General features: G+C 43.1%; 1 protein-coding gene across 1 annotated transcript; it reads left to right on the forward strand.

Moving 5' to 3' along the window:
• The first annotated feature begins 1,115 nt into the window (after positions 1-1,115).
• Positions 1,116-10,369, forward strand: ESX1 (ESX homeobox 1). The gene is made up of 5 exons (XM_030497991.1): positions 1,116-1,226; positions 1,310-1,508; positions 1,596-1,641; positions 7,354-7,640; positions 8,885-10,369. The coding sequence occupies exons 1-5, from the start codon at positions 1,139-1,141 to the stop codon at positions 9,108-9,110; spliced, it is 846 nt and encodes a 281-aa protein (XP_030353851.1). The 5' UTR covers positions 1,116-1,138; the 3' UTR covers positions 9,111-10,369.
• The last annotated feature ends 2,892 nt before the right edge of the window (positions 10,370-13,261 follow it).

The following is a 13,261-nucleotide window of genomic DNA, read 5'->3' on the forward strand; positions in this document are numbered from 1 at the left end:
CACCTGGTATAAAACAGGTCACCGACTGAGGAAGCATCTCCTTTATGTCTTCAGCTAAAACGTAAATCACCCAGCCTTGGTGCAAAGACAGAGAGAGAAACCGGAACTTCACCAGCTGTGTTGTTTTAGCTATAAGCATACAGATTTTTAAATCTAAGCCTCATTTCTAACCTAAATTCGTCTGGCTTCAGCTCTCAGCCATTTATTTTTGGAGTTTATTTTAGGCCTTTTTCTGCGGCACTCTCTATAAGACTCTCTAGAAACTGGTAGTTCATTCTCATCCCCCAAAATCTAGACCTCAGGATCAAGTCATTTTGTCATCTAATTTATGTCAGTCTCAAGCAGTACACCATAGCAAAATCACAGAACTGCTGGAAGTCTCTCTGTGTAGGAAATACTTTTCAGACCTCCTGTTGAGGAATCATTGCTGTAACAGCACTGACAACAGAATTCTAGCAGGAGTGAAATTAAAGATATCCAGGGGGAAAAAGGCTCGACCTTGCATGGTTTGTGCATTTTCCCTGCTCTTGTGGCCCACAGCACTTTGCAAGGGCAATCTTAATAAGCTGAATTCAACAAGTTTAAGTTCAACAGAAGCCACAGAGAGCCAAACCCTAGTGTCCCTTCTCTTTGTGTGTAAGCAAGCAAGCTCCCCTCGCAGTCTTGCCCTCGGGCAGGTGCTGTCACTGCCACTCTACTCTTTGCTCTCTGTTCCCAGCAGCAGCGCAGGTGCGAACGCGAGCCCGTACCCAGCAGCAGGTCTCGACGAGCCGGGCGAGGCTCTCCACTATCCCCGCGGGCACCGGCACAACTCCAGCGCAGCCGCTCCAACCCCGCGCCCACGGAGGAGGCTTTAACAGGTTATCGCCGGCCAGGAGCGGAGCTGAGCGGGCGCCCAGCGGTTTCGGCCCAGGGGTCGGGCCCGCTCGAGGGTCAACCGGAGCCACCCGTCCCGGGGGGAGGCCGCCGCGGGCCCGGCCCCTGCGCGGCGAGCAGGACCCGGCGTGTCCCACCCCCGGCCTTGACGCCAGCGCGCTAATGAAATGCTAATGCCGGGGCGCGGAGCCGGGCGCTGCCCGCGCCAATAAAACCCGGCGCGGCTCGGCGCGGGGGCCCTGCCCGCCACCAGCCCGCAGCCATGCAGAGCGCGACCCCCGCCGCCCCGCCGGCTCTGCACCTCCTTACCTCCTACTTCATCGACAGCATCCTGGGCGCGGGCCGGCACGGTGAGGGGCGGCAGGGCTGGCGGCGGGCCCGGCGGGGTGCTCCCCGCTCTCGCCCCGGTAACTCCCCGCTTCTCTCCCCTCAGGCGAGGAGCGCCCGGCGGAGGAGCCGGTGGGGACGGGGCGGGGGGGGCGCCCGGCCGGCGCGGAGGCGGCAGCGGGCAGCGAGGCGCCGGGTCCGGCCAAGAGGAAGCAGCGGCGGTACCGCACCACGTTCAGCACCTTCCAGCTGGAGGAGCTGGAGCGCGCCTTCCGCAAGTCCCACTACCCCGACGTGTTCACCAGGTAGCGGCCGCCGGCGGGAGCGGGCGGGAGGACGGGCGGGGGCCGTGCCGAGGCAGCGCGGCGGCTAACGGTGTGCTGCCCCCGCAGAGAGGAGCTGGCCGTGCGGCTGGACTTGACGGAAGCCCGAGTGCAGGTGAGTGCGGGGGCGCGGGGCCGCTAGAGACGGGGACCCCCCGCCCAGCCCGCGGAGGCTCGGGCCAGGTTTCAAACCAACCCCCCGAGGGCTTCATCTCCAGTCCTCGGCTGGGTGAGAAGTTAACAGCGGGGGGGAGGCCGGGGGTGTCGTGTGCCGTCCGTTTCGGTTACTTCTTAAAGGACAGAGAAATGGGCGAGTTACCTCAGCGACGAGCAAACAAACAGCGACTTAGAAACATTCCCAGACTGCACTTCACACTCGCATCTGCTGCCGCCTTCATGGGTCTAAAGGCAGGTGCTGTCTCCTGAGTTTTAAGATTATAAAAACAGTATTAAAAAAAAAAAAAAAGGAAGGAAAACCCGGTTGCTTTACAGCAAGTGAGGGGCTCTGAGGGGCATCCCAGTTATTCACCTGGGCTTCAGGGAAGCTTACAGCTTTTCTTGCTCTAACTTACCTCAATACAACAGTCATGGTTAAAACAAATAAAAGATTAATCTGACATCTGTATGACAGGCACTGCCCAGGAGAATTTTATGGCCCAGCTGGGCTGTAATAATAGCAACACCTGTAGGATTTCACCATACAGAAACAGACACTGCTCATCTTGTAGCTTGCAGCTTTCTTAAACTACGAATGCCCCTTGTGGCTTTTGCTGGCTCCAAGCGCTCATACTTAAGAGGTGTTGTTAAGAAGCAGTTTCTTTAGATTCATCTTCTGGATAAGCTAGAAATCCCTTTTTATACAGAAACATTAACTTTTTGTTGTTATGTTGTTTCAAAAGGTGTGAAGGCTTTCAAAGTATTTTTAAGCTCAAAATGATAATTGTACTAGATTTGTCTTGTGCTGCATTTCAGATACGGACTGAAGTGCTGCTCCAGCACAGCTTTAGATGTGTGCACACTGGTGCAAGACAGGAAACAGGCAGAGCTGCTCAGTGTGACAGCTCACTCCTGCCCAGCTTCCTTACTGTTGATGGCAGATTCTTGTTTATACACACTGTCATTTCTCCAGTCACTGGATGTGCAGTGGTTCAGACTAGCTAACATCTGTAAAGCTGTAAGATTTCTAGCTTTTTATTTTAATATACACCATCTTCAAAGGGATGAGCGATACCTCATAACTGACTAGTCTGAGCATACCTAGATGCACTTTTCAGCTCTCTTTTCCGGACTTGAGAGAAATTATGTGCCCTCACCTACCACCACCAATCACTAAACTCTCTAGTCACTGAAATAGCCCAATATCTGTCAATTACACGACATCTACTGGTTGGAAAGGTCATGGGTGAGCCGTTAACTCACCTGTTTCTGTACAATTCATTCTGTGGGGTACTTGCTCTGTAGTCCCTTTGACCTGCAAAGAATGGTGCGGTGGTAGATGGCAAAGAGGAATTCTTCTAATGACTCACCTAAGAGAAGTGGAAATGTTTAAGTTTAATGGAGTCAGGAAGGAATTAACAAGTGGAATAGCAGAATGGGTGTATCCCCAGTGGATGGAAGGAACTGCAGAGAGCTGTTCCTTGCACCTCCTTACTCCTTGTCAGATCTCAACACAAGTCTCCTTGGCATGAGCACAGTCAGCAAAGTTCACGAAGAGTGAACTTCCAGTGCACAATGCCTCTGCTGTGTATGTGTTCTTGTCCTGGGGTAGATGGGGGACTCCTTAGTCTGGAGGGAAGAGAATGCCTGGAACAGCTACTAGATAGATAGATAGTTAACAAGCTATCTTAATTCCCAAACTCTTGCCTCCTGTGCCCATGCTTGTAGTTGCTCTGCATGGTGCCCTGTGTGAAATGACTTCCACAGCTCTCCCACGGTACCTGGCTAAATCAGCTGATGTGAAATGTGGTATCCTTTTATTTACTTAAGTGTAAATCCAGGAAACTAATCTTACAAACCCTCCATCAAACAGCTGAAATAGGCACCAGCCACTACACTGTCCCTTAGTCTTGCATTTTGAGTCTTATGTGAAAATTGAACAAATAAGACAAAAAAATTGTCCATTAACATATTCTCATTTTAGCATGACTTCAAAGAGACCCCCTCACCCAACCCTCGTTATTTGCTTGTATGGAGGAAGGGAGACAGCAGCAAGAATCTTTGTACTCTTCCTTACCTTGGAAAGGGGTGGTCAGAGTCTGCAAAACCTTTCCATAACCTGAAGCCATGTTGGGATACTCTTCAATAGCATTCGCATCTGTTGTTGCCATTCCACTTCTCATAATTCATGTTGTTAGGATGGGAGAAAAATAAGACCAGGTTAAAGGAATATTTTCTTAATGTGAGGAGTGAAACATTACTTGGATATTTCCGTACCCTAAGCTGCCTCAGTGTTAAAATATTAGCTTATAAATATAACTGATCTATTTTCTGATTATGATCCTATATTCAGCTACAGCAGAAGCATGATACAGTTAATCACATCTATTTGTCTTTTTATCATGGTTACCAATTACAGCAATTAAATAGGATACATTTTTAAAGGCAATTACAACAAGAAAGCTGCCAAATTTTACTTGCTCATCTTTTGCTTTTTAAAAGTCCTAAATCTCTTATGAGGTACGTGTGGTGCTAGTAAGTGCAAAAATAATTGGGTAATATTTTGCATACAATTCAAACGTGATGGCTTGGAACTCATCTTTAAGTATTAAGTACTGCATTTTTTCCCCAAAGTATTTTACCACTGATATTATAGTCATACCATGAAAATCTTAAGACTGGTGTAGCAGTTTCTGTTATGTTTAGTTCAGTATTTCAAATGTGTCTGAAAATAGAGTAAAGGCAAGTTAAGCCTTTTATAGGAAGCAGTGGAAAACTGCATAACAAAAGGTTCAGGATGACTAATCTGAATGTTAACGACTCTAATGTACGCACTAGCTTTTGAAAGCTGTTTGTCATGTCAGTGTAAGGTATGAGGCATGCCTCTCCTCCTTTCATCACTTGCATTGAGGAGTTTGTACCAGTAGGGAAATGAAAGTCAGCTTTTTTCTAAAGATAATTATTATATATCTATGCTGGTATTTCCTTCCAGTTTGATAAATACAAAATCTAAGAGATGACTAAATAAGCTTGGTTGTAAACCCAAAATCACCTGTAATACGAAAAACGTTATTTTGTAGTCAAAGCACATGTTTAAGTGATCAAATGGATTCCCTTTAGGACAGAGAAAGCAGAAAAGCAGACATCTCGTTTCGTGTTAGGCTTCTTTATGAAGAATAGATTGAAGAACTATGCTAAGATTTAGTAAGGTAATACCTTTGCAGCATTTGTTTTATCCTTTTTCAGAAGGGCTTTATCTGCATATCTGCAGTGTAAGGCAGCTCACTGCCTTTTTAATTGCATTTTATTGTCATGGAAAGCACTAACACCTTTGAGTTGGTGATCTTTTCCTGTGAGATCTCAGCTAAGCTCCACTTACAAATATTTGGGATTACTGGTTAACAGCAATTTAAAGTCATCTGATCCCAGTAGTTGAGTTATTTTTTCTTACCAGACCCTGTCTTAGATTCATGCAGGCCAAATGTCTAGTCCTCACTGTAGTGCAGGCATAGCTGCCTGGTGTTTCACTGATTCAGATATTCCTTTGTAAGACATCTGATCAGTTAAAGCCAGTGGTTGCTGGAGAAATGGTCAAAGAATGAGTCAGAGCACTCAAAAATTTTAAGTACCAACTTCAAAATGTTGATGTTCTGACCTTTCTTCTAAGGGCACCTCCTTCTGCCAACTGCCTGTGCAGTGGCACAATTTTGTGTTTCAGACACACAAAGGGGTGTGAATCCCTCCTCCAGCAGGACAGCAACTTCCCTGTGTAAAGATAATATATGCAATGAAAGGACTAGCGTAGTAATTCTTCAGCTGGCTCCCTAGAACCCCATAGCAAGTGCTTTGAAAGAGTAAATTGTTACTGACATAGATAGGAACAACATCAAACTCAGGGCAGCAAGGCTGTGGCATGCTGCAGGCTTCTGGTTTGGCTATCAGCACCCTGGTGTGGGAAGGGTTCCTTCCATTACACACTTCTTATTGTCTAAGCATCTGAAGGTAAGTCATGTTGCTGGAAATGGGTATAAGGCATGTCTGAGATTAAAGCAAGCAGTGAAGCTGGGAATCCCTAAAACCTGGTTTTTAGATGCTATGTAATAGAAATTTAAAACTATTTGAAAACATTTTTTTGACTAAAATTGCTGATACAAAAAAGCACCTATTAAAGAAAACGGATCTGTAAAACTTTTGCATCCAAAGGTTTTGTCATAATACAGATTTCTATAGAATTTTACTATTCCAGATATATTAGTACCAAAGAAATAACTATTTTTAGCATATGTTGTAATTGTTTTCAGACTTGAATTTTTGCAATTTAGTTTCATTATTTCAGTTTGGATTAGTGGCTTTGCTAGATTCTTACCTGTATTGTGTGCTAAAAGACCATCATGTTTGAAGTTTACCTTCATAGTAAATTAGACGTAAATGTCAAAGTCATAATTCTGTACAGGACAGAAGCTGGTCTTTCCAATGACTCTTGTTCCTTGTGTTACCACTCTAATACTGAATCCTGATAAGTGCATTCAGGTATTATACATAGAATGTGCTTGCAAGCAGCTCACAATTTCAGCCACAGTTGTATACAAGACTGCTGAATGAGATTACGTGCCACAGCTAATGCCTTTCTTCCAAATCCAGATCCAGTTCAGAATCCACCTTCAATGGCCTCCACTGCAGAAGGGGCCAGAAGACCTGAGCAGCTGAGTACATTCGGGTGTCGAGTGTTCAACCTCAGCAGCATCCATTTCCAAACATCCTTGGTCTACATCCTCTATCTCTTGTTTTAGAGCTAATGCTCCTCACTCCTCTCTGCTACCATCATGGGTCTGAAAGGTTCTGCTCACTGAATGCTAAAGAATAAATGTGAAGAGTCACGTTTCTGATCTGTAGATTCAATTGACTAAAGTCTTTAAAATATGTTTAATGGGCTAAAATGACAACCAGTCAGGCTTGAAGAGGCAACATTCTCAACAGCTTAATACATAAAACCAGTACTAACTAAAGCCCCTTTAGGAACAGCTTGATACTCTGGTCTAATAGTGCTTACTAGATTTTCTAGTTTAGTATTAGCTTTCACTGCAATTCAGATAATCACTTTCCTGTAACCATATGCTGTTTGCATTCATGGTAGATAACAAAAGCTTCTCATTTTACTTTTGAATGCTCTATATAAAAATGTCCAGCTATCACAATAAAAAGCACACACCATATATTTGGCCTAGTTACTCTTACAGTCGTGACTGAGCTGCTTCCTGAAGTATCTGTACAGAAATAGCCACCTCTTGAATGGCATTGTTGAAATTTAATTTTCAATAGCTTATGAAAGGAAGAAGAATTTTTAATAACTTTTATTTCATTTTTATTTCAGATAATTTTTAATAACTGATCATGAGTTCTCGGGTGATAGGTCTGTGTGTTACAATGGCTTTAAAACACACATATGGGACTATTCTGTCAGAGCTAAAGTGTACTCAAATTTACAATATTTATTACTTATTTATTTCTTAGTAAATCCACTGTGAATTTATGAATGGATCTTTCATATTAAAGAAGTGCTTTTTGGTTTAACAGTAAATATTTTGCTGCCTCTATTGCTGCATGCAATAGTAGCTGGTGAGACAAACTGCAGAGTAAGTTCAGCTAATGCCTTTATAATTTCTTATTGAAGGTCTGGTTCCAAAACAGAAGGGCAAAGTGGAGGAAACGTGAAAAAAATGAAATTCTGGGGACTGTTCCAGGAATCTCCTTAACGCACCCACTTGGTCTATTTTTGGATGTTCCACTGAGTCATTCTCCCCTCCTAGATCACACGTGGAGGTCAATGCCTCTTTCAACACTGGCTGTGCCATCTGTGTCTCCAGCCTTTAGTCCTTCAACCTTAGGGCCATTTGGCCTCAGCAGCCTTACCTGGACTTCTTTCTTCAGAAATCCTATTTTAAATCCACATTTTGGAAGGTATAGAATTTTTTTTTCTAAATCTCAAACCTGTTCAAAATTGCTGCATTTTTATTAGTTTAATACATGTTCTCAATAAGCACGCTCCCATACATAAACTTACTAAAATGGGGTTAGTTCCTGTGTAGAATCAGGTGATTAGGAACAGCAAGATTTAGTTTAAGTCATGCTAGTAAAAACTTAACATGTTATTCCTCTTTGAAGAACAGCTGTGCATACTCACAGTTTTGGGCTCACTGAACTTTGGTCTTCACTTACATTGCTGTAATGTAGGTGGCTCCAGCTCCATCCTTATCTCACAGGCTGATCCAGATTACACATCAGAAAGATGTGACTGCAGACAGTGATTTGACAGAATAAAGGTGTTAGACATTTCTTCTCAGGAGACCTGAGGCCTGGCTGCAAATGCAAGAGTGACACAGCTCTAGAGAGAGAGACTGAGAGAGAGAAATCTTCCCAACTTTTACTAAAAGCCAATCCTTTTCCCTGGGTGGGTGATGTATTCTTTAACACACAGAACAAGCCCACAGCAAGCCTCCTTTTCTTTTTCTGTAGTCAGACACCTAGAACTCCAGCTGAATCTGCTTCTGGGCTTGCTTGCCTGGCAACTTAAATTTTATCAGCAAAATGCTGCTGCTGCTCTACTGCACCCCATAAGAGAGGAAAAAAACCGTGTGTATACATAATGGGTGTGTAGATACATACATATATAAAAGATAGCACTTTCCTCTTGCTGAAATTACAGCTTGTACTGTAGTTCCACATTAGCAGACAGATAAATGCTGCTTTTCACATGAAATAAACTTGTCTGAACAAATTGGCTGCATAAACAGCCACATAAATTGGTCTTTTTATGAGGTGGTTTATTGCTTTCACAGAACAGGCTGATCTACAGCATCCAAAGTTTGTTTAGAAAGGATTCAGCATTATGAGTTAAGCAAATGGTTGCTGCTCTAGGTTTATGCATGCCATGGCGGATCATCTCATTTATTTTAGTTAAAAGTGTTTGGGTTTTTGTTGGGAGGACGATGTTTTGGTTTTGGGGGGTTTTTTAAGGGCAAGACACTACACTGCAAAAATAAAGTTAAAATACGTTCTGGAAAAGAAAACGTACATCTGGAAGAAATTGGAAATTTTGGCACAATCTTCTCTAATACTTTGGGTGGGGGAAACTGCAACTCAGTAAGTACTTGTTCTCCAAAACAATTCTTAATTTAGATAATATTGACTTCTTTCAAATACAGGTTTCTGAATGCTTTAAATCCTCTCATGACAACAGCTTCAGTACTAATGAAAGCTCCTGGACCCCCGTCAGACCCTGCTCTTACTGCCTTCACTGATCCAGCAGCAGTTGAAAGGAAAACGTCAAGCATCGCGGCACTAAGACTCAAAGCGAAAGAACATTCAGCACAAATCCCTCAATTAAACCTCATCTCCAGTCTTACAAACACTAACAAAGAACTTTGTTAGGAGCTCTCCCATAGTCTACAGCCACGCAGGAGGAAGTGAATGCCTGCTCCAATCAGTAGCTCACGGTAGACACACACATTTGAAAAAAGAAAGAAAACACACACACGGAGACTACAGAAACACTGTAGTTTCTCCATCTTCAGTAATGGACTGAAAGGAAATAACCCCACTAAAAATTGGTTTCCTTTGTTACGACATGAAATCAGGTAGTAAATTTGGCTTGTGGCATTTCTAACAGTACAGAAATAGCAGCAGGAACTATGTCATCTTTGTCATTCAGGCTAACATGAATCTGAAGCTTTGAAATCCCCAAACTCACCAGATGCTAGTCCAAAGGTCCAAAATTCTTTGTAGGAATAAGCAGTTTTCTAAGCAATTCTTAACTCATTTCTCAGGAGGAACTCTTACATGCAATACTTGAGACGTAAGAATCAGTACACAGTTACTAACTTTGAGACCATGCTTCATGTTGAAGTGCAAATGCCAGTGAAATTTTGCATTTTAGACAGACTTAGCACGAATGAGATGGGGACTATTTTCAGTCAGGCTTCTGATTCAGAACTAGGTTTGTATAAAGGGTACCTTACTTCAAACTAAAATAATAATAATGTTTGCTTTATGTTCAGGGTGGCAATGTTTTAATAATTAAAAAAGTTTAACCTTTGTATATGAAAACTGTATCCTGTGAAAGTAGGTTCTCAATGTGCAGTAAATTCTGTGTAGTTCTTTATCTATGTATATATGTCTCAATAAGTAGCTCATTGCTGTAAATAGGAGGTTGCTGAATGCTTTTAGCATGGTTACTGGCACATCTTACCAGAACAATAAGTTAACAGATTACTTGTGCATTTCCAGACATTCCATGCTTTGAGTAGATTCAGAATTTAAGTGAAAACTAAACATGACGTGTTAAATTCTTCCTTGGACTGATGTTGGAATGTGTGAAAACAGAGGCCTTACTGAGCATAAGTCCACAGTTCAGCAAACCCCTGCACTCCCTATCTGGGCTCAGACAGGTCATTTTAAAGTTTCTGCTGAATTTCGCCATCCAAGAAATGAGCCTGAGAACATCTCTCTCATCTCCAGGTCTGACGCTTTAGTGTAAAGCGAGGGTAAGTACTATACTCCTTTTGCAGCTTACTCACCTACCTCACAGGGCTGTTGTGAGGACTGATTAAACAAACATGACACTGTGCAAATGGCAGTTATACAAGTGCTAATTGTTGCTTAGCAGTTACAAAAGCAAGGCCAACAGCTGACTACGCATAAAGATTACCTTTCCCATATCTGTAGCATGGTCCAAGCACTTTCTGTTTCTGTAGGTTGATGGAACAACATGGAACTCTTCTGTTGATGCTGCCTGGCATCAAGGCTCTCTCAAACACATTTACACTGAGAAGAATTCATGTATTTCAGAACTTCTTTCTCAAGGCAGCTCTGGGACTACTCTTAAGACTACACAGATGTTTTCAAGGCTAGAGTTTAAGCACAGACCCCCAGACACTTAACTGCTGCTTCTAGAGACTCCTCTGAGCTTGTACTTAGGTACACAACAGAGAAGGCAGTTTGCTGGATCAGACAGATCAGTTTCCCATTTCCTCTGAAATACTACTAGCTTTGACTGCTCTTGGGTCATAACCTACCACAAGACTGGTAGTATTTCTGGGTTCGCAGACCTCACTGTTACCACAGGTAGGAGAAGGTGGTGGTAGAAAAGCCTTCTACCCAAGTTACACCAGGCCTGCACCGTGGGTCAAGCAGCAGGAGACTAACCAGGACCTCTCATCACACAAGATTTGTGTTACTTCCACAACAGCTATTTGCTTCCATCAATCCACTCTCACAGCGCAGGCTGTCAACTGGCAGCACAACACAGTATCTGCTCAAGTGCCGAGTTTGTTTCAAATTAACCTTTTAAGTAGGTTAATGGCTTGAAAACTAACTACACAACTCATGTTCTATTCTGTACAAGCTTCTGTGGCATCTTTCCTTGCCATCAGTGTCTCTCTCTTGCAATGCAAGGAAGTTCTGCAGGAAAGGAGACGGTGTCAGTGTTTCATTTAAAGTAGCAGAAACTGTCCTGCATTTGCCATGAGCCACCCAGAAAAGAACTCTGCAATAAAAATAAAACCTAGGTATTTCTGCCAAATTATATTCCTACACAAAATCACCAGAAGCATCATGTGAAAAAGAACTGTTGAAAGCTGTTTTAATATACTGCATGAAAAAGTAGGTCCTATGTAATCACCAAAATCATCATCATTAGCGACAGAGATCTCACTCCGGGGGGGGGGGGGGGGGGGGGGGGGAAGTGGGTGTCAAATTTGCAAGCAAAAATTCCCTTAATTTCAGCAGTTACATCAGAGATGATAACTTTCATCTATTCATCTATCAAACTTTTTCCAGTAGCTATGGACAGAAATAATTTCAGGGATTAACACACAGAGGCACTCATTTGCACTGCAGCTCATGCCAGAACTAGGAACTGCTACCCTTACCCAGCACACACAGCCTCTTGAACACCACTCTGGGTCGGCTCCTAAACCCTTGCCAGACTCATTTGGTGTTGCTCTTTCCTAATTCTCCTTACAAGAGGGCACTTTTCCCCCAAGGCACCCTCCTGTGCTTCTGAAACCACAGCCAAGCACCTTCCTGGTACCACTCCCCTGCCACCACAAGCTGTGGCCTCTGCTTCTCCAGACATTGTCGCACCGAGGCAGGGACAGGCGCACTTTGGCCCTGTGGCTTTAAGCTACTGTGCCCTGTTTGATACATGACAGAATAGCAAAGGTAAGTACATTGCCTATTTTGCTACCTCACTGATTAAACAGCAGCCACCATTGCTGTGCCATTTGGGTGGAAGATTGTGTCTGCAGTCATTATCATTTTCCAATGGGTACAGGTAGAGAATACAGCTTACTGTTTCATCTGGGTTTAGTCTGAAATGCCAAGAGGTTTTCTTTAAGCTGATTTCACTTTTCCCTGCTTTAATGAGTTCTTCCAAGAAATTTCCGTTCTTTCAATGTGAATTGAAAAGCCAGGGGAGAACTAATGTGAGAGTTAATTATATTCTGAAAATAAATATGGGACAACACTCAAAGTCATCTTAGGAATCAGAGTGTGCCTGTAACCAAAACTCATGAAGCTTTATATGTTAATTATTACTATCTTATAATGAAATACATGTCAAGGAAAAAAGGTTTACTTATTCAGTCTGTTTTAAATATAAATAAAGAAGCTTAATTACAATATATTGTGGACGTATTATTAAAATTACGTTTAAAAAAATGTTGGGGAGCATTCAACTGAAACACCTTCAGCCTAGTTTCATTGCTATACATGGGTCAACACTCCTGCCACGAACCAAGCAGGGACGTTTTCTTTCCTAGCTTTTCTCAGGACAATGAGAGCAGCATCCCACATTCTGAGCAGGACAGCCATTTTACAAGGAGTTTCTCACACTGAACATGGCAATTATTTCCCAACACTTTATCTTGTCTTATGCACTAAATTCTTTAGCCCTAATTTACACAAAGCCTGCACTGACCTGGATTAAGTCTGTAGGATCTGACCCTGTGCCTCTCTTCTGAATAGAGAAGGGTTGCAGCCCCGTTCTTCTCTGGGTGACATCAAGATGGTTTCCTGGCATAGGTTTCAACTGCAGCAGGCCTGGAGCCCTGGTTGTTTTACTGGGTTTGACTGGTTTTCCTGGAAGCAAACATGTAGTGGGGGATTTTCAAAGCAGCACAGATCCGCATAAACCACCACCCCCAGTCACCTCCTACAGCCACTAGCCCACTGTGGGAAGAAAGAAATAAAAACCAATCTCCAAATGAAACCTCTTGACATTATATCACAATTTTTGAGGTGTTTTGTTGGGAGATTCTGCAGCACATTGGTATCTCTTCAAGAAATGTTCACAAGTATTCCTATTGGAGCGCTCACATTTGGTTAAATTGTCAAGCCTGTTCAGTTTGTTTTCTGCCCCAAGTTCAGTTCTGGTAACAGGACATTGGGTAAATTTCCATATTCGCAGTGACATAATATCATCAGAACCTTGACCCCAAAGAAAGAGCGATTTTGTTGGGGGGAAAAAAAGGAGAATAATAGGCCAGGTGTTTGAAGAAAAGACAAAGAAACAAGCACAGTAG

The sequence above is a fragment of the Strigops habroptila genome, chromosome 9 (genome assembly GCF_004027225.2).
Source record: "Strigops habroptila isolate Jane chromosome 9, bStrHab1.2.pri, whole genome shotgun sequence".
In the NCBI taxonomy this organism is placed as follows: domain Eukaryota; kingdom Metazoa; phylum Chordata; class Aves; order Psittaciformes; family Psittacidae; genus Strigops; species Strigops habroptila.

Coding starts and splice junctions, on each gene's coding strand:
- ESX1 (XM_030497991.1), top strand. CDS start 1,139: ATGCAGAGCGCGACCCCCGCCGCCCCGCCGGCTCTGCACCTCCTTACC. Junction 1,509..1,595: donor TACCCCGACGTGTTCACCAG/GTAGCGGCCGCC, acceptor CTGCCCCCGCAG/AGAGGAGCTGGCCGTGCGGC. Junction 7,641..8,884: donor TTAAATCCACATTTTGGAAG/GTATAGAATTTT, acceptor TTTCAAATACAG/GTTTCTGAATGCTTTAAATC.